This window comes from Dendrobates tinctorius, unplaced genomic scaffold, assembly GCF_039654945.1.
Source record: "Dendrobates tinctorius isolate UK_male_01 unplaced genomic scaffold, ASM3965494v1 ptg000060l, whole genome shotgun sequence".
In the NCBI taxonomy this organism is placed as follows: domain Eukaryota; kingdom Metazoa; phylum Chordata; class Amphibia; order Anura; family Dendrobatidae; genus Dendrobates; species Dendrobates tinctorius.
The window spans coordinates 43,511,079-43,538,607 of NW_027361728.1; the positions used below are offsets into that span (position 1 = coordinate 43,511,079).

At 40.9% G+C, this 27,529-nt stretch overlaps 1 protein-coding gene across 2 annotated transcripts in view; it reads left to right on the forward strand.

Moving 5' to 3' along the window:
- LOC141092600 (transient receptor potential cation channel subfamily V member 6-like) overlaps positions 1 to 27,529 on the forward strand; it is a 189,628-nt gene that overhangs the window by 131,881 nt on the left and 30,218 nt on the right. Inside the window, exon 8 of one of the 2 annotated variants that reach the window (XM_073578928.1) lies at positions 5,117 to 5,263. The exons of the other annotated variant lie outside the window; for it this stretch is intronic. Within the exon in view, the coding sequence (XP_073435029.1) occupies positions 5,117 to 5,263 (147 nt within the window). The remainder of the gene's footprint in view (positions 1 to 5,116; positions 5,264 to 27,529) is intronic. 2 annotated transcript variants of the gene reach the window in all.

Consider the following 27,529-nt stretch of genomic DNA (forward strand, 5'->3'; position numbering starts at 1 on the left):
ACGTCATATCAGCATGGGTTTATGAGGAATCGCTCCTGTCAAACCAATATAATCAATTTTTATGAAGAGGTAAGCTATAGACTTGACCAAGGTGAGGCATTGGATGTGGTATATCTTGATTTTTCTAAAGTGTTTGATACCGTGCCACACAAGAGGTTGGTACACAAAATGAGAATGCTCGGTCTGGGGGAAAATGTGTGTAAATGGGTAAGTAACTGGCTTAGTGATAGAAAGCAGAGGGTGGTTATAAATGGTATATTCTCTAACTGGATCGCTGTGACCAGTGGGGTACCGCAGGGGTCGGTGTTGGGACCTATTCTCTTTAACATATTTATTAACGATCTGGTAGAAGGTTTGCACAGTTAAATATCGATATTTGCAAATGATACAAAACTATGTAAAGCAGTCAATACAAGAGAAGATAGTATTCTGCTACAGATGGATCTGGATAAGTTGGGAACTTGGGCCGAAAGGTGGCAGATGCGGTTTAACAATGATAAATGTAAGGTTATACACATGGGAAGAAGGAATCAATATCACCATTACACACTGAACGGTAAACCACTGGGTAAATCTGACATGGAGAAGGACTTGGGGATCCTAGTTAATGATAAACTTACCTGGAGCAGCCAGTGCCAGGCAGCGGCTGCCAAGGCAAGCAGGATCATGGGGTGCATTAAAAGAGGTCTGGATACACATGATGAGAGCATTATACTGCTGGGGGAACTACAATACCCAGAGAGATTAGCAAAATTAGGATTATTTAGTCTAAAAAAAAGACGACTGAGGGGCGATCTAATAACCATGTATAAGTATATAAGGGGACAATACAAATATCTCTCCGAGGATCTGTTTATACCAAGGAAAGTGATGGTCACAAGGGGGCATTTTCTGCGTCTGGAGGAGAGAAGGTTTTTCCACCAACATAGAAGAGGATTATTTACTGTTAGGGCAGTGAGAATCTGGAATTCCCTGCCTGAGGAGGTGGTGAGGGTGAACTCAGTCGAAGGGTTCAAGAGAGGCCTGGATGTCTTCCTGGAGCGTAACAATATTGTATCTTACAGTTATTGTTAGGTTCTTTTAAGGACTTAGATCTGGGGATTTATTCTGACAGAATTTTATAGGCTGAACTGGATGGACTAATGTCTTTTTTCGGCCATACTAACTATGTTACTATGTTACCTCGTGTATATTTCCAAGATCCCCAGAACATGGTGAACAGCCTCCCAGGTTTTGACCCGTTATTGCACCCTGTGGTGGGGAGATACAAAAGAAAGGCTTCTAGCAGCCAGGTGTTTGGTCTTCACAAGTAGCCGGGTCCCGGCCGGGCCCAATGGTGGAAAACCACCTCCCTAGGACGGTCCATTAAGGAGTTATGGCCCATCTTAGGTTTTTAGCTGCTATATGCAAGGAGGGGCAATTTAGGTCCAGGCCAGGTTGCAGGAAGGGAGTGACTCCAAGGAGTTAAATGCTCATGTAAAGCACGGCCAATTGCTTTTTTCTGTGGAGGTCAAGACAACATATTGTGTGGGGAGAATGTGGTGGCAGGGGTGAGATTCTGTGTGATCTCTCTGTTGCCTTCCTTTACATGTGGTGACAGCAGAGGTATTGTGAGTGATCTCTCTGGTGCCATCCTTCACACCTTACCAGCAGTATATAATGTATTCTGCTTTAGGATTTTATATATAGCTATGTAATTTGAGTCCTGTGTACCTGACTATTATATTTAGGTATTACATGGCTCAATAATTTAATACTTTTAATCAGACTTACTAATTTGTAATATGGCATCTGATGAAATAATGAAATATATACACTTGATCTTAAAGGGCCCTTTACACATATCGGGCAGGGTCCTCTCTCCTCCTGTACCAGTTATGACTTGTATTGTTTAACATTATTGTACTTGTTTTTATTATGTATACCCCTCCTTACATGTAAAGCGCCATGGAATAAATGGCGCTATAACAATAAATAATAATAATAATAATAGTGTATGGATGATCCTCTCTGCTATGATGGCAGGGATCTCTGTATATAGTGTATGGATGAGCCTCTCTGCTGTGATGGCAGGGATCTCTGTATGTAGTGTATAGATGATCCTCTCTGCGGTGATGGCAGGGATCTCTGTATACAGTGTATGGATGATCCTCTCTGCTATGATGGCAGGGATCTCTGTATATAGTGTATGGATGATCCTCTCTGCGGTGATGGCAGGGATCTCTGTATATAGTGTATGGATGTTCCTCTCTGCGGTGATGGCAGGGTGATTTCATCCTTCTTCTCTGCTAGATTTCTGAAACTTAACATGGACAAAACGGAATTCATCATCTTTCCCCCATCTCACGTGACCCCCCCAATGAACCTATCCATTACAGTAAATGGCTGCCCACTCTCCCCAGTCCCACAAGCTCGCTACCTCGGGGTAATCCTTGATGCTGATCTCTCCTTCAAACCACATATCCAAGCCCTTTCCACTTCCTGCCGACTTCAACTCAAAAATATTTCATGAATCCGTTCATTCCTCAACCAAAAATCTAAAAAAACCCTAGTCCATGCCCTCATCATCTACTGCAACCTCCTGCTCTGTGGCCTCCCCTCGAACACTCTCGCACCCCTCCAATCTATTCTAAACTCTGCTGCCCAACTAATCCACCTGTCCCCCCCGCTATTCCCCAGCTTCTCCCCTCTGTCAATCCCTTCACTGGCTCCCCATTGCCCAGAGACTCCAGTACAAAACCCTAACCCTGACATACAAAGCCATCCACAACCTGTCTCCTCCATACATCTGTGACCTCGTCTCCCGGTACTTTCCTGCACGCAACCTCCGATCCTCACAAGATCTCCTTCTCTACTCCCCTCTTATCTCCTCTTCCCACAATCGCATACAAGATTTCTCTCGCACATCACCCCTACTCTGGAACTCTCTACCACAACATATCAGACTCTCACCTACGATCGAAACCTTCAAAAAGAGCCTGAAGACCCACCTCTTATGACAAGCCTATAACCTGCAGTAACCACCGATCGACCAAACCGCTGCATGACCAGCTCTACCCTCGCCTACTGTATTCTCACCCATCCCTTGTAGATTGTGAGCCTTCGCGGGCAGGATAATCTCTCCTCCTGTACCAGTTATGACTTGTATTGTTTAACATTATTGTACTTGTTTTTATTATGTATACCCCTCCTTACATGTAAAGCGTCATGGAATAAATGGCGCTATAACAATAAATAATAATAATAATAGCGATATCGCTAGCGCGTCACCGATTTTGTGACGCAGCAGCGATATCACTAGCGATATCGCTACATGTGATACTCACCTCCGACCGGCTCCCCTGCTGGCTATCGCTGATCACGCGAGACCGGCCTGGTCCATTTCTCGTTGTAGGTTTCCTGCTGGCGCCGACAAACGAGCCATGGACGCTGGCGGAAGACGGACAACCTCGCCGCGTCTGACAGGTGAGTACGACCGCCGACCGCTGCTGCATCGCTAGCGAGATCTGCCTGTTTGGCGGCTCACTAGTGACCATTTAGCGATGCACCAGCGATCCTGACCGGGTCATATCGTGTTTGGGATTGCTGGTGCATCGCTAAATGTAATGAGGCCTTTATTGCAGGCTTTGACTCCACAGGCAGATTGAACTGATAAATTGTACACAGCAGTGTATTTCTGTTTATTTGTAGAGGGTGAATAAAATATTTTTTTCATCAAATAAAATTACTAAATAATGAAAAGCACAATGCTTTTTTTTTTAAATAATAAACATCACAAATCAGCAAATAACATGGACATATTTGGTGTCCTTGTAGTCATAACGACCCCCAGAACACAACAATCAGAATATGTATTGGGTTCGGCAAATGACGTAAAAAAAATGGCATGATTGATATTTTTTCTCTATCAAACCCATAAAAATGTAACACTGAGGCCATATTCACATGCAGTGTGAATGCTGCTTTTTTCTGCTACTTTTTCTTGTCGCAAGTGTCCTCTCACCACACAGCGCAATAATAAACTTCTCTGATTATTGCATATTTGCTGATTTATTTTATGCGTTTTCCCCCTTATTTGATGTGATTTTGTTGCAGATATGAAGCAGAGTTTTTAACGCTTTTTTAATAATATAGAAAAGCATTGATTAGTTGCTTAAAACTGCAACAGTCTTTTTTATTTCATGCGTTTTTTTCAGGAGAAGCCTATAGAGAAAAATGCATCAAAACCTCAGAGTTCAGCAGTGTCTTTGGACGCATAGAGGGAAGAGATTTCACAAAAGCACATCCATTTTGCTTGGAAATTTAGTCACGTGAATCAATCCGCTCATCTCTGGTAACAGCTGTCCCAGATACAGTAGACAGTCCCGGATTTGGGTCTATGTCCTGCAATCTCAGGCTCTCTGATATCTCCTACTGCCATGGTAGAAAAAAATTGTAAATGGTCACGGATTGGGGTGTGGCCAGTTGCATGTCCAAAATTTGTTACTTCACAAGTAGCGCACCGCATAATTTCTCTCTCTTTCTGTTATTCAAAAGTTTGGAGGTATGCTGAACAGGCTACAGCCTCCGAACACTTCTCTGCAGCACTTACAAACACACTACTTTGCACAGTCTCCATTCAGAGAGAGACCTCTGCATGTCTTTCTCTCAACTACAGCTCACATTTTGGCTGGTCAGTCACCAGTAGCACACTCAACTCTGCTCAACATTCAGCAGACTGACACTCCATGGAGCTACTATCTTGGTCTTAGCAAAACCTTACATGTGCAAGTGATCAAGACGCTGTAGAGCCGGTATTTAACCCTGTCCTTCCCAGCTATGCTAATATACAGTATTTCCTCTCCCCCATGGATCTCCACCTTTTCTTTCAAACTCCACCTTTGTGTTCCTTTCCTTACTTCTCCATGTTATCAGTCCAACAATCAGAAGCTTTTCACCTATCCTGTGGAAAGGCGATAAATTTCTTTATGAGGTTAATCATTAATTAGCCATTAGTCAATATGGCTACTCAATGAAATAGCCTTGTCTGGATCAACTCCAAATAATTTGTGGATATTACCTTCAATATATTAGGAGATGTATACAGATTTAATGCTCAATATAATTTCTATCACAGATGTTCAGCTATCTTGTTAAGCGGCAAAAGAATGTGTATTGGAAAATAGGAACAATATCATACTGCATATATGACTTGACAAATATTGATACATGGATGACTCAAAAATCAGTTTTGGATATCATAGCCTCCAGCCAAAAACCCCAGGTAAATTCCCCATATATTCTGTTAGCTAAATACCTGTATTATTTTCATTGAATAGACTATGTTATGTAATATCATGTATTTCTTTATGTACTAGTAATTTTTAAGGAGCTAAAAGGAGTTCCCGCAAAGTACATTTCAGTCACTAGACCTTGGAATAATATTAACTTCTACAATTTGTATGTATTAAAAATGTTCCTGTGTTGAGATAATCTCATGAAATAATGTGCCTTTGCTATGTACTGTGTAATGGCTGTGTCTTATCATACGTAGCTGCTCCAGTTCATGGTCGGCACATCTCACAGTTCCTGGCCAGGAGAGGAAGCATTAGTCATGTATGATAATTGCATATACTGGGAAACAGCAGGGGTTCACATCTGTTACTTTCTGAGGAAACACATTTCATGCCTGCTTTATCAAAGGAAGTGAGTGTTTCTGCTGCATCTCTAGCCCTCTGACCTCTTCATAAATTAAGTCAATAATGTAGGAGCTACAGCAAGCCCTGACCTTATATGTCACTTACTTGATTTATGAAGAGCTCAGAGAGTTGGAGACACAGCACAAATATTTGCTGCTGTGATAAAACAGACAGGGAAATGTGTTACCTGAGAAAGGTTCAGCCCTTGCTGTATTGTCTGTATACTCACTTAACATCAGTGACTTGTGCTTGCTCACCTGGCCAGGAGCTGTAGTATGGAGCTTTGGAGCAACTCAGCATGGTCTGATATAGCAAAAATCAGTATATAGCAGGAGCACATTTATAAGATTATCTCAGCACAGCAACATTTTTCTTTAACGGAGTCAATTGTGGTACTTAATATTATTCCAAGATCTATTTCTTAAAATGTACTTTGCTTGTGGTAAGACCCCTTTAATTGCATAGCATCTATTGTAAAACTATAATTCCATATGCCAGAAGTTGTAGTTTTACCAGAAAGGAAAAAGAATGCTGGGAGTTGTAGTTTTGCATCTGCAGGTGCTTCTCACAAGATTAGAATATCATCAAAAAGTTAATTTATTTCAGTTCTTCAATACAAAAAGTGAAACTCATATTATATAGTCATTACAAACAGAGTGATCGATTTCAAGTGTTTGTTTCTGTTAATGTTGATGATTATGGCTTATAGCCAGTGAAAACCCAAAAGTCATTATCTCAGTAAATTAGAATAACACCAGCTTGAAAACTGATTTTAAAATTCAAAATGTTGGCCTACTGATATGTATGTTTAGTAAATGCACTTAATACTTGTTCGGGGCTCCTTTTACATCAGTTACTGCATCAATGTGGTGTGGCATGGAGGCAATCACCCTGTGGCACTGCTGAGGTGTTATGGAAGCCCAGGTTGCTTTGATAGCAGCCTTCAGTTCATCTGCATTGTTGGGTCTGATGTCTCTCATACAGGGCTGCCACTAGGAAGTTTGGGGCCCCATACTATGAAAATTTTTCAGGGCCCCCTTGAGACTCCGCCCAGGCTCCACCCCTCAAACTGTCCACAGCCCCACCGCTCTCTCTTGGAAAAACTTCACTGTTCTCACCAAGTACACATTAACAGTTCCCATCACCAGATCACACATATAGCCAGCAGCTTTCGTTTTGGCCAAAAGATTTTTTTAAGCAGCCACCATGACAAAGTAGACTTTTTTGGTCAAGCTCTATTCTACTCTATCCTATTAACCATTTGTTAAAATATCCAATATAATTTATGTATATTTTTATTTTTTTTCAATTTTTAAAATGACCAATAATAACACATACAAGGGACAAATACCACCGCACCATGACCAGACACCATATTACCACCACAGTTACTGAATAATATCACATACAAGTAACAAATACCACCCCACCATGTCCAGAAAACATATTACCACCACAGAGTGACCAAATAACAGCACATACAAGGAACAAATACCACCACACCATGGCCAGACAACATATTACCACCACTTAGTGACTGAATACTATAATACTGATCATTAATAAACAAACAATACTAATATCATCATAAGTACCATTATACATAGGAGATCTGTACTTAGTATGCCGTGTCTGTGTACAGGTAATACCGTGATCACCGGTGACATTATACACAGGAGCTCTGTATATAGTGTATAGTGTAAAGGTAATACAATGCTCACTGGTGAGATTATACACAGGAGCTCTGTATACAGTATCAGTGTACAGGTAATACAGTGATCAACAGTAACATTATACACATGAGTGCTGTATATATTGTACAGGTTATACAGTGATCAATGACATTATACACAGCAGCTCTGTATATAGTGTCAGTGTAAAGGTAATACAGTGATCGCTGGTGACATTGTACACAGGACGGCTGTATATAATATACAGTGTATAGTGTTAGTGTACAGGTAGCACACTTACTCACCAGTAATGTCTCTAAGTGAAGGCCTTCATCTTTGCTTTTCATCTTCATCCAGCACACACCGCCATCACTTCTTCCAGCCAGGGCTCATCTCTGCAGGAAATAACACAGTTATCTAGAGCACCACTTACAGAACACACTACTTATTTTCCTGACATCTACACTACACCAGATAAAGAAAAAAAGGGCGATATATTGTCACTCTGCACAGTAAAAGGACGGCCCCTCCCCATTTAAAACAGTATCCTCAAAAAATAAAATAAATACATCACTGCAGGAATAATATCCCTTAATTATCTCATATGGTAATAATATCCCCCATCCTGGCCCCCGTGTGTCTCATTCCTGGCTCCAGCCATATGTTCTGCCATCCTGCCCTCATGAGTATCCAGTCTGCCCCCCATGTGATGTCCCGTGATCCTGCCCCATCTGTCTTCATTGTATCCATCCTGCACCATGTGTCTCCATCCTGCCCCATGTCTCATCCTGCCCCATGATCCTGCACCATGTGTCTCCATACTGCCCCATCTGTCTCCATCCTGCCCCATGATCATGCCCCCTGTGTCTCCATCCTGCCCCCTGTGTCTCCATCCTGCCCCCTGTGTCTCCATTCTTGCCCCCTGTGTCTCCATTCTTCCTCCTGTGTCTCCATTCTTCCTCCTGTGTCTCCATTCTTCCCCCTGTGTCTCCATTATTCCCCCTGTGTCTATATTCTTGCCCCTGTGTCTCCATTTTTGCCCCTGTGTCTCCATTCTCCCCTTGTGTCTCCATTCTTCCCCTTGTGTCTCCATTCATGCCCCATGTCTCCATTCTTCCCCCTGTGTCTCCATTATTCCCCTGTATTTCCATTCTTGCCCCCTGTCTCTCCCATCTTGCCCCCCTGCTTTCATTAAAAAAATTCTCCTTTTCTTGCTGGGCTCCAGTGGCGATTCTCCTTCCGTGCAGTTCAAGTGCACACTCGTCGGCGAATGACAATGACGTCATACATCGGCGTCGTGCACGCTGACATCAGCTGCCGGTCTCCGATTGGCTGGTAGCTTTTAACTATTGCTGTGCGGGCCCGGCCCACATGACAATAGAGTTTAAATGAACCTGCGTCTCAGACGCAGGTCCAGTTTCTGCATTGGCAAAATCCTGCCACTGGAGCCCAATGGGGGCCCCCTCTGCTAACCAGGCCCCATACGCCAGTCAGGGCAGTAAGGCCATGATGGCGGCCCTGCTCTCATCTTCTTCTTGACAATACCCCACAGATTCTCTATGGGGTTAAGGTCAGGTGAGTTTGCTGGCCAATTAAGCACAGTGATACTGTTGTTTTTAAACCAGGTATTGGTACTTTTGGCAGTGTGGACAGGTGCCAAGTCCTGTGGAGAATGAAATTTCCATCTCCAAAAAGCTTGTGGGCAGAGGGTAGCATGAAATGCTCTAAAATTTCCAGGTAGAAGGCTGCGCTGACTTTGGTCTTGATAAAACACAGTGGACCTACACCAGCAGATGACATGGCTCCCCAAACCATCGCTGATTGTGGAAACTTCACATTAGACCTCAAGCAGCTTGGATTGTGTGCCTCTCCATTCTTCCTCCAGACTCTGTGACCTTGATTTCCAAATGAAATGCAAAATTTACTTTCATCTGAAAACAACACCTTGAACCACTGAACAACAGTCCAGTTCCTTTTTCTCCTTGGCCCAGGTAAGACACTTCTGATGATGTCTATTGGTCATGAGTGGCTTGAGACAAGGAATGTGACACTTGCCCATGTCCTGGATACATCTGTGTGTTGGCTCTTGAAGCAATGACTCCAGCAGCAGTCCACTGGGTGTGAATCTCCCCCAAATTTTTGAATGGCCTTTTCTTAACGATCCTTTCAAGGCTGTGGTTATCCCAGTTGCTAGTGCACCTTTTTCTACCACACTTTTTCCTTCCACTCAACTTTCCATTAATATGCTTGGATACAGCACTCTGTGAACTGCCAGCTTCTTTAGCAATGACCTGTTATGGCGTACCCTCCTTGTGGAGTGTGTCAATTACTGCCTTCTGGACATCTGTCAAGTCGGCAGTCTTCCCCATGATTGTGGAGCCTACTGAAACAGACTAATGGACCTTTTCAAATGCTTAGGAAGCCTTTGCAGGTGTTTTTTGTTAATTATTCTGATTTACTGAGATAATGACTTTTGGGTTTTCATTGGCTGTAAGCCATAATCATCAACATTAGCAGAAATAAATACTTGAACTAGATCACTCTGTTCGCAATGACTCTATATAGTATATGAGTTTAACTTTTTGTATTGAAGAACTAGTTTGGCCCGTGCAAAATTTTCGCACATTGGTCATCGGGGGCACAGGCAATTTCAGAAAAAGCAAGCTGATCAAATGTAAATGTATTTCATGAGGTGATGGCTCTTTTCTTGCTGAAGGGAGCAAGTTTACCTTTCAAATAGTGTATTATTTGTGTGTGTGGGGTGAATTAATCAGTGAAAAAGCAGTGCATGTTTACAAATGTGTTTGTATATGTGACTCACCATTTGTGTATGTGGGGCAAAGTAATCAGCGAAAAAGCAGTGCATGTATACAAATGTGTTTGCATATGTGACTCACCTGCAGTGAAGTGTGCAATCCTCTAATGTGCCTGAAATAGGCTGGCCAAGCACTTGTGCAAGCTGGAAAGACCCCAAGGGAAATGTTTGGATTTGTTTGTGATGTCTGTAAGCAGCTTTGTGGTAGTGTGCTTTGGGGTAGTGTACTGCCACCTGCAGGTAATTTGACCTTTCAAATGGTGTATCATTTGTTTGTGTGGGTGAAGTATGAATGGAGCAAGTGTGCAATTCAATAGGCAGTGCATGTTTACAAACGTGTTTGCATATGTGCCTCACCTGCAGTGAAGTGTGCAATCTCCAATTTGGCTAAAATAGGCTGGGCAAGCAGTTGGGCAAGCTGGAAAGCCCCACCCAGGCAAATGTTTGAATTTGTTTGTGATGTCTGTAAGCAGCTTTGTGGTAGTGTGCTTTGGGGTACTGTGGTGCCACCTGCAGGTCATTTTTCTTTACTGTAGGTTTATGAAAATTAATGTTTAAACTTTATTTTGTGATCAAATCGTGGATGTGTGGTTTGGCTATTTTCTTGCTGTAGGGGGCAACCTTTCAAATGGTGTATCATTTGTGTGTGTGGGTGCAGTATGAACGCAGATACAAAGTAATCACCGAAAAACAGTGTTTAGAAATAATAGAATAGATTTTGATGATAATCTAATTTTGTGAGAAGCACCTGTATACATTGGGGACCACACTAAAACCATTTTGTCACCTGAGTCTTTTCTATGACATATTTATGATTTTTGTTTAATTAATGTTTTGCTTTACGTGCAAATCTAGTTTTGTGTCTGTCCATAACATATACTTATGACTTTAGTTGGAAAAGCTAAAATGAAAGTAGTTTTTCCCTTCATCCACTAATATCATCCTATTAGTTCTGACTACTTGGTGCACTTTAATTTTGCTCCATTATCCTGTTATTGCCTCTTACATTCACTAGCTACCAGAAGAAATGAACATGTGCTCTTTACAAGTAATCTAATTCCATTATTCTCCCAGAATGCCCTTTATTGGCTATTTTTCACCTGCGACATGTTGACTCAAATGTTTGAGGCATGCAATTCATTGCAATCTTGTTTCTCTTCACACCTCATTAATGTTTTCAATTCTCGAGTACCTGCACTATATGAGCAGTATAGGATTAAAATGCTTTCTTGTAAGAGGATTAGCAATAGTAGAACTCTTAGAAAGAGCCACGCTTTATGCATAATTTCATTCACCAGTTCCTAAGACAACATTAACTAAAAGGATCCAAAATTCTCAGAAGGCACCGAGCGAACATAAATGTACATCATAAATATTTATTTTTTAAAATTGAAGTAAAACAGTTTGTGTCATCAATTATTTCTAGCTAAAAGCCATGTTAATAATATCCAGATGAATTAAATATGAATTTTAATATTACTCTAAAAATATGCAATTAACTAGTTCATGATTGGAAGAAAGAGACAGACTGCAGTTCGTAGCAGAGAGGCAGTGTGACTTTTTAGCCTAATTTCCTGTAACCTTTTTACATTATTGGACACCTGCTCATTATTTCTGTTTAATGAGTTGAAGAGATTGTGGGAGATTTATAGCTGGCAGAAAATAAAAACAGAGTCGTTATGTAAATTGTGCCATTTTGGGGTCTCTGTACCATTATTGACCAAGAGCATAGAAGGTCACAGGAGATCAAACATGGACTGTGGAGTATAGAAAATGATGAGATGATAATTACAGGCAGACAAATTTACTTTATTGCCAATTATTCATATACTTTATTACACTATACATTGAAAAGCTTTGAGTGTAAAAGTACTGTCACACTTAGCGATGTACCAGGGATCCCGACCAGCGATATGACGCGGTCAGGGTCGCTGGTGCATCGCTAAGTGGTCGCTAGTGAGCTGCCACACAGGCAGATCTCACCAGCGACACCGCAGGGGTCGGGGGTCGCTACTTACCTGTCAGACGAGGCGATCCTGACGTCCTCCCGCCCGAGTCCACGCGTCGCTCGTTGTCACAACAGGAAGCCCAGCAGGAAGCGATAACCAGCGGGGGAGCGGTCGGAGGTAAGTATCAGACATAGCGATATCGTTAGCAATATCGCTATAACGTCACAAAAACCAGTGACGTTATAGCGATATTGCTAGCAATATCGCTTAGTGTGACAGGCCCTTAACGCTGGCGGGTATGGACCCGCTGTGCCATGGACCAGGCTTATCCTGGAGGGGCATGACTAATTGACTATCGGATATTCACTAGTACCTCTGATGGTGAGGGTATGTTTGGCCACAGGTAATTACCAGGTACCACTCCACAGCAGTTCCCGAGTCTGCAGCAGCTGACCAGAGGGTCAGAGACACGGGTACGAGGTTCAGGAGGGTGAAAACAAAGACGTAGTCAGAGAATCTGAGGTAGGAGCAGGCAGCACAGGTTCAATGTGTGTAGCAGAAGTCAGGAGCAAAGAGATCAGGATAAACGGTAAATGAGCCAGATCAATAACAGATGAGACAGAATGAACATGCCCAAACAGGAGCTAGAGACAAGCCATAAGGAACCTAAGTTCAGGCGAGGAAGGGAGTCGCTTAATATATCATCTACTGGCAGCTTATAGGCCGGGGAAGCAAAGCTCTGCAGGACAGAGTGGATACAAATTCCTGCAGAGTTTGGCCAAGCTTTCCTATAATCGGGTGGAGACTCACAGCAACAGGCAGAAACAGCAGAGTTGGAAGTGTTGAATGACACAACTCAGAGCGATGGTCAGGTACTGGGTGGAGCAGAGCAGAACACGCAGTGAATAGGGAGGCGCATAGAAGGCATGCAAGTCACCAGTATAACATTGGCTAATGAAAATGAATCAGTGAACCTTAAAATTTGCTTTAATGCCAAAGTAGCAAATAGCAGGTTTTCCTTAGTTAAAGAGGTTGTCCAGTCACAACATATTATTTATGTAACAACAGGATAGGACTTCAACATGAGATTGGTTAAGGTCTTATAGCTAGCACCCCTATGGTCAGCAATAATTCTCTTTGGCAGCCACTGAATGTAAACACATGGAATGGAGCGGCACACTCCATTCAATGCTTAGATACAGATGCCATGTACTGCAGAACAGTTCCTATTCAACTCTGTTCAATGTTTTTACATCTGACTTTAAGTGGTGGTGACTGGTGTCTGACCCCTGCTAATCACAAACTAATGATCTATCCTATGCATAAGTCATCAATATGTTAAATCCTTTGAAAGGGTTTTCCCATGAACAATCTTAATTTTAATCAACATTTTAATCAATATACCTTTGAGTAATAATAATAAGTTCCCTAATAGGATGTGTTTAGAAAAAATGCTCCTGTGCTGAGATATTCCTATACAAGTGCCCCTGCTGTGTACTGTGTAATGGCTGTGTCTGACCGTACAGGAACATAGTCTGATCATACCACAGCTCCTGGGCAGGGGAGGAAGCAAAAGAGAGGATACAGTCATTACAGAATGGGATCACAGATTATTCTTTAAGGTAAAACATTGTTTGAAAACAGGCAGGAAAATGTTTTATCTCACAAAAAGAATCAGCCGCGATTCCGTGCTGTGCTGTCTGTATCCTCTCTTGCTTCCTCCACTGGCCAGTAGCTGTGATACATTCAGACCATGTCCCTGCATGGTCAGACACCGCCAAATAGCAAGAACACATTTCATTATCTCAGCACAGGAACAGTTTTTTTTAACTCATCCTATTGTGGAACTTATTTTTATTCCAAGACCTATTAAATAAAATATACTTTTCTAGTGGGAAAACCTATTTAATAGTAATGATCGAGCGTGCTTGGATAACATATTATTCGAGCACGCTTGAGTGCTAATAGAGGATCTTCGTCATGCTCGAATACTATGTTCGAGTCCTCCTTGCTGCATGTCTTGTGGCTGTTCAAAAGCCGCAACACATGCATGAATAACTTTTTTGTTTGTTTTGTTTTTGTCAAACAGCCGCAAGACATGCAGCCATGGGGAAGATCCTCTATTACCACACGAGCGTGCTTGCCCGACACCTTGCCCGAGCACACTCGCTCATGACTGCCCTTTAAGGCTGATTTTCCTCAACCATATCACAGCTCTGTTGATCACATACACTGCTTTGTTTGTGCTGATGTAAAGAATAAGTTCTTATGCCCCTTGATATAGTTGGGGTGGATCTGCAAATAAATAAAGGTAGATCTGCAGTACCTTAGCGTGGCCAGTTTACAGGGCACCAAGCTGTGCTGTACAGCTCCACAACTGATCACATTCGACCACTGGTACCAGGAAAAGATGATTGTTATGGGTGTCACAACCCCTCCAATTTGGTATTGATGACCTTTCTTATGGAAAGGTTATCAATATTAAAGTAATGGAGGAGTTCCTGAAAATAAGACCCTCATGTATAAGCCCAAATAGAGAGTAGCTGCAAAGATCATCCTTCATTCTGAAGGACATTGCAGGTTCATAAATTAGACATTATTTATGTGCATACTAAGAGAAGGTAAATTTACTATGTGATGGCAAGGCAGATTAATTTAACACTTGCTCCCAGTTGCAGATTCCAGCTTATAGCTGGGGTCCATCTTAGGGGCTTTTGAAATATTCATGTACTCAAGTAAGTCAACAGGACCACAGTTTGTGTTATGGTCTTTATATAATACATGTGTTGTTAAAGAGATTCTGTCATCAGGTTTTTGACACCTAATCTGAGAACAGCATGATATAGAGACAGAGACTTTGATTCTAGCAATGTGTCCCTTACTGGGCTGCTTGCTGTAGTTTTGATGATCTGCTGATAAACCAAGGATTATATCACTAGCTGACTAGTAAAACTGCTGCCATATAGTCCTTCATATTAATGAGCTTTGTATAACCACGCCCCCACCACTGATTGACAGCTTCCTGCTTATGCACAGTGTACACAGAAAGCTGCCAATCAGTGTTGTGGGCGGGGTTATTCAGAGCTCAGCATTCAGAGAACTGCTAGATCTGCAGCTTAAAAAACTGATTTTAACAAAACTACAGCAACTAGTATAGTGACACTAGCACAGTGAGACAATATGCACATATCATCTTTTAGGCCTGAGTACTAGTGATGAGTGAAAATGCTTGGATATCGTCTTATCTGAGCATGCTCAGGTGTTATCCGGGCATCTGGGCATGCTGATATATTATGTTCGGGTCTCTGAGGCTGAATGATTTGCGACTGTTAGTCTGAACACATGTGGGGAGCTGCTGCTTCTCCACACCCTGGCACCCCACAAATAATCAGTGTTCCAGTCCTACAGTGTTGTGCTGTGAAGTTTGCTTTGCACTCACTTGTAGGCCGGAGGCCTCAGCTGCATCCATGACCTTAGGTCCAGGATCAGCGACACACACATCAGAGGACACCTGGTTTGTTATAACAAGTTTAACTATACTGGACAGTTCAGATACAACAGTCTTTAACAAGCAGTTTTGGGCACAGCATCCTCAGTCCCAGTTTCATCAACACAGTACATATCAAGCAACTGCTTACGTTCAGTTTGGATCATCCCTACACTTGATCTTCAGTTTAGATACAAATACCCCAAACACAGGAAAAAATAATAAAGGGCTAAACTCACTGAACTATACAAAATAAATAGAATCTCGTTCAAAAGCTATTAAGCACAACAAGAGATAAGAATAGAGTTTTTTTAAAGCTCAAATACAATTTATTGGAAAGATAATAAACAGAGCATGAATGCTAATAGGTTACAGCAGACATAAGCACAAAGTAATAGTGCAGCACCTTAGAAAATGTTACACAATGTAAATAAATATATGCAGCATGAACAGTTAATTAACAGATATAGACCACAATAGGAAGCAGCCCCCCAGTTAAGGTAATATATATTCCCAAAATAAAGGGTGTTACATACAATACAGACCAAGGTGGGATACTTTCTATAAAGTGCAAAAGTGCTTCTGTGCTAATAAGCCCAAAGGGCTTTAAATATAAGCAAATACAATAACAACTGCCCATGCGCAATACACAACTGAATATAAGGGCTGTGTGAAAGAGTAACACTTACATGTGATGTGAATGCTGCTGTCAAACCTGCCGCCCCTACGCGCGTTACGCCGCAGCTTCCTCAGGAGGCGTGGTTTCAATATGCCCCGGATCTGGTATTTATCATGCGGTCAACCAATGAACCGCTTTCCCTAGTAAGGGACGTAGAAATCAAGGCATGCGCACTAGCGCCTATAGCAACGTCAGTGGTGACTCATCCAGTTCATAAAGTCCGCAGAATAGGCGGCGCATGCGCTGTAAAGTCCCCCTAACAAACAGGGAGTCTGTCATCAGTGCTCAACGGCAAGAAGGCAGCTCGGGCTGCAAAGCAGCCAGAAACAGCCAACCACCTACTGAGCACGTCCGAAGACTTCTAGTGAGGACAAAACAGGGCATGCGCACAAGAGAGGACCAATAGAATATAAAATAGCACTCATATTTGAACATAAACCCGTGTAAGAAATATGATCCAAACATATAACAAAATATTGCATAAGATACAAATAAGATAATCATAAAGAATGAAAAAATAAAAAAATGAATAAGAATTACTCGGAATTAGACAGAATATAACAAAAAATGTGAATGTATAATGTGCATGATCAATAGTAATAAGAAAGTATGCTTGGCATACAATATGTACAATATATTAATGTGTCCACAATAAACACAGGGCCACCAATCACATAATGTGTGTGCTATGAATACTGTGCACGCACATAAATAAATATGCATAAAAAATTGAAAAGAAATTTTTTTTATATACCGATACATGAAAATATCCTATATGATAAATAGACACCACTATTAGATACCAAGTGTCATAGGAGTCAAAATGTGCGAAATATATGGCATACTACAACCACCATATGCAGTGTGACAAAACGTTAATGTAAAAATACATAAAAGAAGGCTTTATATTATTAAAGATGAAAGGACAGACAATGTGAAAGGAACAATACATCAAAACACATAAACAGGACCATAAATTTCTTATGTATATCTTGTGTTCTTCATGAAGTAAACAACAGTCATCAAACTTGAACTCCGTACCACATCATATACTGCGACTCAAATAGAGAACTGGAATATGAAAAAAGTAAAATTAAAAACGAATAAAAACCAGGCATTAAAAGATACCCATATAGCTTTTACAAGAAGGACCCAAAACCATTACTCTCATTTAATCCCATAGGGACCATAGTGTTGAGTCTATAAATCCATCGACTCTCCACTTGTGATAACACCCGAAACAGATCACCACCTTTCATACCCAAGGATATCTGATCTACTGCAAAAATTTTCAAACCTTTGGCTTCAGAATTGTGGAAGATTCTAAAATGTCTTGGGAGCGTCTTAAGTTGTTCTTCATCTTTAGCTTCCTTAGCTTTTTCTATGTCACGAACATGTTCGCGAACTCTTATTCTGAATTCCCTTGTGGTCATTCCGATATAAATCTTACCACATGGGCAATTTGCATAATAGATCACTCCCTTCGAGGAGCAAGTTAAGCATTTTCTAATTGAAAATATCTTAGAATGGTCTGAATTGCAAAAACTGTTGATCTTAATCGTATTTGCACACGCCTTGCAACTTCGACAGGGAAAAAAACCTTTGATTTCCCCACAAATCCCTTTTTGCACTTTTTGTTTAGGAGCTAAATAACTCCGTACCAACAAGTCTGACAAATTCCTGGATCTTTTGGCTGTAATACAAGGTCTTTCTGATAGAGTTTTTTTAAAAATTGGATCTGTATGTAATACATGCCAATGAGAATTAATTATGTTTGTGAATTTACTCCATTGTTCATTAAATGGGGTGATCAACCTCACTTGATTATTATCTGCCGTTTGAATTTTTTTATTATACAAAAGCTGATCCCTAGGTATATGCTGAACCTTGTTGTAGGCATAATGAATAGCCCTATGTCCATAACCTCTTTCACGAAACCTTGTATATAGGTCTGCTGCTTATTTTTGATACGTTTGTTCAGACGAACATATCCTCTTGGCTCGGAGGTATTGTCCCACAGGGATTGAGCGGATAGTAGATTTTAGATGAGAGGAATCTGCATGCAAAATTGAATTTGTTGCAGTCGGCTTCCTAAATATATCTGTGGAGATTGAGCCGTCATCATTCTTTAGGATATCAATATCCAAAAAGTTAACCCTATGTCCATATGAATAGGTGAGATTTATATTTAGATTGTTGTTATTCAAAGCTGACATCAATGTTTTCAACTCATCTATTGAACCTTCCCAAACAAACAGAACATCATCAATAAATCTCATCCAATTGTGGACTTTCTCTATACCTGTCACCGGAGAGCACTGAAAAATTTCCCTCTCCCAAAATCCCAAAAATAAATTAGCGTAAGCAGGAGCACACGCCGCCCCCATAGCTGTAGCCTGTGTTTGCAAAAAAACTTGATCTTTAAAAATAAAGCAATTGTGTGTTAAAATAAATTTTAATAAATTCAAAATCAGGGTGACTAAGGGGGGATCAAGATTGCTGTTCTGTAAGAACCACGAAACCGCCTCAAGTCCCTGGTCATGACGGATGGAGGTGTATAAAGCCTCCACATCTGCCGTGACCAGGATCATATCATCATCAAGCTGTATTTGATCTAGTCTCCATAATGCCGCTGTGGTATCAAGAATATGAGATGGCAGCGTGTTCACCAATGGCTTCAAATAAAAACAATAATATGGCAAATGAGTTCACTAAGGCCCTCATTGCCCGATACTATTGGGCGACCGGGCGGATCATCCACATTTTTGTGGATCTTTGGAATTAAATATAAAGTTGGCAACTTAGGCTTTAATGACTGAATGGTGTCCAATAGTGATTTAGGAATAACACCATACTCATAAGCATCGGATAAGATATCAATGAGTTCTCTCTGGTATTCAAGCAGGGGTACATGGGTCAGTTTTTTATAACAGTTCACATCAGACAAAAGTGTATGGGCCTGTTTCTCATAAAGCTCCAATGGCCAAATTACTAAATTTCCTCCTTTATCTGCTTTTTTAAAAATCACATCAGTCCAGCCTTGCAATTCTGAAATAATTTTTCTTTCATTTTTGTTAGTTGGACTAGCATAATAATTATTTTTCAACTTTTCTATATCTTGTGTCACTAGTTTAACAAAAATGTCAACAGCTGGACATGAATTTATATTGGGAAATTTTTTTGATTTGTTAAACAAAGAAACGGGGAAGGAACTCACCGTCTCAGAAGAGTGGTTTTCTTCAGCTAAAGATTCTAAAATTTCAAGAGCTGCCTTTTCCTCATCCGAATTAAGTTGCAATCCCATGTTGTTTTTCTCATGGAATCTTTTAAGTATCAACTTCCTCGCAAATAAATGCACATCTTTTATTGCCGTGAAGGAATCTAGTTGTTGACATGGAGAGAAGGTTAATCCCTTTTCTAATAATTCAATCTGTTCATTCGAAAGAATATGTGAGGAAAGATTTATTACCTTAGGTTTATCATTTTTCCTAGTGCCAAAGTTGGGTTGGTACCTTGATGTACCTCTAGCTCTGCCTTCAAATCTTGTTCTCACACGTCTAGGAGTGTAATACTCCCTTTCGTGAATGGAGGCAGCACTACTCGAAATAGAAGAGATTGAAGAAACTGAAGGACTCCTAGCAGAGGATTGAATATTATTTTGCCAACGAAAAACTCTTTTCTGATTATAATCTTGTACATCTCGTTGGTATTTCTTCATTTTGTTTTTACTTATCTGATTTTCCCATTTTTCTAGATCTTGATCAAGGTCACGATAAAATTTATCCAAAATCTCCTTAGGTATTTTAGCCGCCAGCTCAACCTGTAATTTATTAAGTTCCTCATCCATTTCCTTCAAAATCATAGTATTTTTTGTATTGATAATTTCCATAAAGGAAAAAGAGCATGCTGAGGAAACACTCTCCCATTTAGTGATCAATTCAAGATCATCTAACCCAAAAGTCGGATATAACTGTATACAAAGACCTCGGGGTATAATCTTCTGTTTGATATACACTCACTGGCCACTTTATTAGGTACACCTGTCCAACTGTGTGTTAAGACTTAATTTCTAATCAGCCAATCACATGGCGGCAACTCAGTGCATTTAGGCATGTAGACATGGTCAAGACAATCTCCTGCAGTTCAAACCGAGCATCAGTATGGGGAAGAAAGGTGATTTGAGTGCCTTTGAACGTGGCATGATTGTTGGTGCCAGAAGGGCTGGTCTGAGAATTTCAGAAACTGCTAATCTACTGGGATTTTCACGCACAACCATCTCTAGGGTTTACAGAGAATGGTCCGAAAAAGAAAAAAAATCCAGTGAGCGGCAGTTCTGTGGCCGGAAATGCCATGTTGATGCCAGAGGTCAGAGGAGAATGGGCAGACTGGTTCGAGCTGATAGAAAGGCAACAGTGACTCAAATTGCCACCCGTTACAACCAAGGTAGGCAGAAGAGCATCTCTGAACGCACAGTGCGTCGAACTTTGAGGCAGATGGGCTACAGCAGCAGAAGACCACACTGGGTACCACTCCTCTCAGCTAAGAACAGGAAACTGAGGCTAAAATTTGCACAAGCTCATCGAAATTGGACAGTAGAAGATTGGAAAAACGTTGCCTGGTCTGATGAGTCTCGATTTCTGCTGCGACATTCGGATGGTAGGGTCAGAATTTGGCGTAAACAACATGAAAGCATGGATCCATCCTGCCTTGTATCAACGGTTCAGGCTGGTGGTGGTGGTGTCATGGTGTGGGGAATTTTTTCTGGGCACTCTTTGGGCCCCTTGGTACCAATTGAGCATCGTTGCAACGCCACAGCCTACCTGAGTATTGTTGCTGACCATGTCCATCCCTTTATGACCACAATGTACCCAACATCTGATGGCTACTTTCAGCAGGATAATGCGCCATGTCATAAAGCTCGAATCATCTCAGATTGGTTTCTTGAACATGACAATGAGTTTACTGTACTCAAATGGCCTCCTCAGTCACCAGATCTCAATCCAATAGAGCATCTTTGGGATGTGGTGGAACGGGAGATTCGCATCAGGGATGTGCAGCCGACAAATCTGCGCCAACTGTGTGATGCCATCATGTCAATATGGTCCAAAATCTCTGAGGAATGCTTCCAGCACCTTGTTGAATCTCTGCCACGAAGAATTGAGGCAGTTCTGAAGGCAAAAGGGGGTCCAACCCCTTACTAGCATGGTGTACCTAATAAAGTGGCCAGTGAGTGTAGTTATCAATTGATGTTTTGGTCCACCATATTCGTGTTTTCTTATTTGTCAAATTTTTATATTTAGACAACAGTCCCTTTTCATCATTCTGGGTATCATTAAAATTAGCAGAAACACTCTGTTTAAACAAATCAGACGCTTTCACTTGCCAAGCTTTCTCTTTGGCTTTAAAGTCCATTAGGGGAATCAAACTGTTGTGGAACAGAACATACAGATTAGATACAAATACCCCAAACACAGGAAAAAATAATAAAGGGCTAAACTCACTGAACTATACAAAATAAATAGAATCTCGTGCAAGAGCTATTAAGCACAACAAGAGATAAGAATAGAGTTTTTTAAAGCTCAAATACAATTTATTGGAAAGATAATAAACAGTGCATGAATGCTAATAGGTTACAGCAGACATAAACACAAAGTAATAGTGCAGCACCTTAGAAAATGTTACACAATGTAAATAAATATATGCAGCATGAACAGTTAATTAACAGATATAGACCACAATAGGAAGCAGCCCCCCAGTTAAGGTAATATATATTCCCAAAATAAAGGGTGTTACATACAATACAGACCAAGGTGGGATACTTTCTATAAAGTGCAAAAGTGCTTCTGTGCTAATAAGCCCAAAGGGCATTAAATTATAGGCCCTGGACATTACAGGAATGTCTAAAAAAAATTTGGTACGACCTCATGCTGCCAGAATGATATGTACTCTACGTGCCTCCAGCCCAGTGCACACTGAACTTCACAGCAAACTAATACTAACTCAGATTTTCTCTATCTAACTAAACCTGGAAATGCTTCCCCTTTTTGCTTGACCTCTTCCCCTTCCATGCTGGTCTGGCCTCAAACACATTAATTGTATCTTATCCTGTGCACTACTGCCTACAACTAATATGCCCACCACTGCATATTTCCCTTCCTGAATCTAACCTCTAAGCCCTGTACTAAATCTTATGTTCTAAATCTAAACCTATACTTTCTGTATACACTACACATTAGTCAAATTGTACGATAATTGTAATACAATACAATAACTGCAATAAGTTCTTATGAAGTTCAATGCATTTTTACATATTACGGCAGTCATAAAAATACACTAAAATTCTAAAATCACATGTCCGAACCATTTTGCAAATTTTGTCTTTCAGGAGGTAAGGCACATGACGGTGCCTGTCACCCTCTTACAAAAACCATAAATAGTACCGGCACGTATGGTAGTGACAATACTAGCATACTATTACTGATCATTAACCAGAACTACTGTACTAGGACTGATATTACCCCCATTCAGTGAGAAATAGATGGTAGAGGTCAGTGACTCACTGATGTTCTCACTGATCATAGCCATCCGTTTTCCCTTTTCTTGCCCATTCAGCCAAGAATGCCATGACTGCTACCATCCATGACTTCTCTGCAGAATGTAACTCCCAGACATATTTGGCTAATTTCTTTTCCATGATCCTCCTCACGTACTCCACCTCTACAGAACTATGTAGTACTATAACTAGTGGCCTACACAGCAATAATACCTTCTTTGTGCCTTGCCCAATAATAGTACCATCATTTTGTGCCACAGACAGTAACAGTGGCCCCCATGATACAGAAAGAATGTACATCCACCTTGTAATAATGTCTCCCTGTGCAGTCTTTTACTATAATGAACTCTGGGCCTCTTTATTGTGTTAATGATAAAAATATTCCCTGTGCCTTTTATAATAATAATGTCTCTCATTGCCTCCTTATAATGGCAGTGTGCCTGCCTTTTATAATGACCCCCACTGTGCCTCCGTATCATAATGATTCCCCTTCGTATGATAATAATATCCCTCTTTACCTCCTTATAATAATGACCCTTATTATGCCATCGTTTAATAATGGCCCCCATTTTGTGTATTTCCTTATAATAATGATTTCCTTCAGTGTAATAATAATGTCCTTTTTTACCTCCTTTTAATAATGACTCCCAATGTGCCTCCTTATAATTATGACCCTTATTATGCCACTTTTTAATAATGACCCCATCGGGCCTTCTTATAGTAATGACCCCAGAGTGACTCCTTACCATAATGATCGCCAGTGTACTTCCTTACAATAATGACCCCCATTATGCCTTCTTTTTATAATGACCCACAAATGTGACTAATGCTATAAAGACCTTCCAATGTGCTTCCTTGTAATAAAGAACCCACCATGTTCCTATTTTTAATAATGCCCTTGTAAGGAGGTGGCAGGGACTCTCACGTGCCTCCTCTCTCCTATTCACCGAGCACATATGTCACATGCGGCACCCTGATGGTTCACTAATATTTTATATTGTAATGTCTTGTAATGTGTTGTATTCTAAATGTGCAAGGACTTGTAAATATTTAGCTTATGGACAGAATTGGTTAAATTGTAGGGAGGAGCTAGAAGGGGGACAGTGCAAAGTCCCAGGGACATAGGAAAGGACTTCCTGCTCTTAGAGAAGTACCTGGGCAGGCTTACCCAGGGCAGGACATGCACCATAGCTACGACAGAGGATTCCCCGGTAGTGGGGATGAAGACTGCCCTATGCTGACAGGCAGCATGCATGGACATTGGCTCTGCGGGATCGACCCCAGGAGAAATATGGGGTTCGGGACCAGGACAGGAGCTGGGATTGTGCAGCCTACTAAAGTTGCAGGAAAGGTACAGGAAGCATTGTCTTGTTTGCACCAAGTTCAGTAAAGTTTTGCCACTGGAACAGAACTTTGGCTTGTGGTGTTTCCTGAGACCTCGTCCCCTGTGACCGAAGTGAACGTGTGCTGAAGGTAACTGACTGAACCGCAGGACTGGGACTTCACCTGCCTTTTCATGTGCAAGTTGCCGGGGTGCTCACTGACTGTGACCTAGTAAACTTCCTCATGCCACCTTGTTACAACCTCCCATTGTGCCTTCTCTTAATAATGACCCCCATTGTACCTATCAAAGACTAAAAGTAAACAAAAACTCACCTTGTCCTGCACCCACATCCATCAGTGATGCGCTCCTTTACTATAGTCTCTTGGCTGGCGCAGCCGGTGCAATTTAGTAGCGTAATTGTGCCACCTGATTTTTCCTATATGTTGCCAGCCTCTTGCAGACTGCAAGATGCTGCAGCCTGCCTAAGTAAGTGCCAGAACAGAAAGTTGATGGCTCTCTCCTCCACTACAGCTTTTAACAGTATTCTGATTATTAACCTTAAACATGATCCACAAATCATATTAGAGAAAAAGTAACAATTTTATTACATCAGAATAATAACAATAATATGAAAAAAAAATTTGAAAAAAACTCAATAGGATAAAAAAAATAAATAAAATTGCACAGGAGGTGGGTTTGGTAAGAATACAGTTGTGGCCAAAAGTATTGACACCCCTGCAATTCTGTCAGATAATAATCAGTTTCTTCCTGAAAATGATTGCAAACACAAATTCTTTGGTATTATTATCTTCATTTAATTTGTCTTAAATGAAAAAACACAAAAAGAATTGTCCTAAAGCCAAATTGGATATAATTCCACACCAAACATAAAAAAGAGGGTGGACAAAAGTATTAGCACTGTTCGAAAAATCATGTGATGCTTCTCTAATTGGTGTAATTAACAGCACCTGTAACTTACCTGTGGCACCTAACAGGTGTTGGCAATAACTAAATCCCACTTGCAGCCAGTTGACATGGATTAAAGTTGACTCAACCTCTGTCCTGGGTCCTTGTGTGTACTACATTGAGCATGGAGAAAAGAAAGAAGACCAAAGAACTGTCTGATGACTTGAGAAACCAAATTGTGAGGAAGCATGAGCAATCTCAAGGCTACAAGTCCATCTCCAAAGACCTGAATGTTCCTGTGTCTACCGTGCGCAGTGTCATCAAGAAGTTTAAAGCTCATGGCACTGTGGCTAACCTCCCTAGATATGGACGGAAAAGAAAAATTGACAAGAGATTTCAACGCAAGATTGTGCGGATGTTGGATAAAGAACCTCGACTAACATCCAAACAAGTTCAAGCTGCCCTGCAGTCCGAGGGTACAACAGTGTCAACCCGTACTATCCGTCGGCGTCTGAATGAAAAGGGACTGTATGGTAGGAGACCCAGGAAGACCCCACTTCTTACCCCGAGACATAAAAAAGCCAGGCTGGAGTTTGCCAAAACTTACCTGAAAAAGCCTAAAACGTTTTGGAAGAATGTTCTCTGGTCAGATGAGACAAAAGTAGAGCTTTTTGGGCAAAGGCATCAACATAGAGTTTACAGGAGAAAAAAAGAGGCATTCAAAGAAAAGAACACGGTCCCTACAGTCAAACATGGTGGAGGTTCCCTGATGTTTTGGGGTTGCTTTGCTGCCTCTGGCACTGGACTGCTTGACCGTGTGCATGGCATTATGAAGTCAGAAGACTACCAACAAATTTTGCAGGATAATGTAGGGCCCAGTGTGAGAAAGCTGGGTCTCCCTCAGAGGTCATGGGTCTTCCAGCAGGACAATGACCCAAAACACACTTCAAAAAGCACTAGAAAATGGTTTGAGAGAAAGCACTGGAGACTTCTAAGGTGGCCAGCAATGAGTCCAGACCTGAATCCCATAGAACACTTGTGGAGAGATCTAAAAATGGCAGTTTGGAGAAGGCACCCTTCAAATATCAGAGACCTGGAGCAGTTTGCCAAAGAAGAATGGTCTAAAATTCCAGCAGAGCATTGTAAGAAACTCATTGATGGTTACCGGAAGCGGTTGGTTGCAGTTATTTTGGCTAAAGATTGTGCAACCAAGTATTAGGCTGAGGGTGCCAATACTTTTGTCTGGCCCATTTTTGGAGTTTTGTGTGAAATGATCAATGTTTTGCTTTTTGCTTCATTTTCTTTTGTGTTTTTTCATTTAAGACAAATTAAATGAAGATAATAATACCAAAGAATTTGTGTTTGCAATCATTTTCAGGAAGAAACTGAGTATTATCTGACAGAATTGCAGGGGTGTCAATACTTTTGGCCACAACTGTATATAGTGATGTCAACGTGTTTAAATAATGGGACAATAATGGATAGCCAGATCAGGTAGTAGAATATTAGAAATTATGATATTCAAATGCGATAAACCTGAGATGGCACCATGTACAAAAAGATCAGTCCAAAAAATGAAAAAAGTCAAGATTTCCACAACAAAACTAACAAGCTAAATAAAGCAGCATAACAGTGCATATAATACATGTGGAGAATTTTGACCTTGATATATCAAAATTCAGTAATGTGTAACATGACTCACGTGAACAGTTAAATTCATTACAGCAGAAAAATAAAGTGCCAAGTGCATGCAGGATGGAACATGCAGACTGACAATATTCTAAGAAGAAAAGGTGAAATAAATAAAGTGACAAGTGTCTAAAGATTGCCAGTTGCCCAACAGGATAGGAAGATATAAATACACATGGAGTACAAAACATTGCAAGTAGAGTATGAATAGGACTGACCAAAGTACTAACCCAGCACTCACTGCATGTGCCCAACGCACGTTTCGCCTATGCTTTGACAAGCAAGTTCCCTTGTCAGGAAATAGAATACTTAATAGAAAGCTGCACCATGTCCACGTGCATTTCTTTCTAGCTCCTCCTTCCTTTCTCCTTTCCATAGACTTCTATTGACAGCAACTGTAGACTCATTTCTCAGCTGATAACCTGAATCATATTCTATCAGTAAAATCAACTTCAAGATCGGTTCAAGAAAAATGGAGGAAAAAAAGTCTAACAAGTGGGGTAAAAGGCATTTTTGCCTAATAAGATATCTTAGAAAGTATTGAGACACCTATATCTTACCCTTTCAGAAGATTTTATGAAATCCAATTATTAAAGAGAACCTGTCACCTTATTCAAACCACAGACACCATGCATCAGTTCCTGGCTTCAAGATTGCAGCCAGGTATATTTTCCTCTGAAACTCACTAGTGTTTTTGTCAAAATATATTTTAAAGATACAGTCAGGAACCATAGCCTTGCTGCAGATGATTAACAAGTCTGTCCCTTGTGTGCACAACA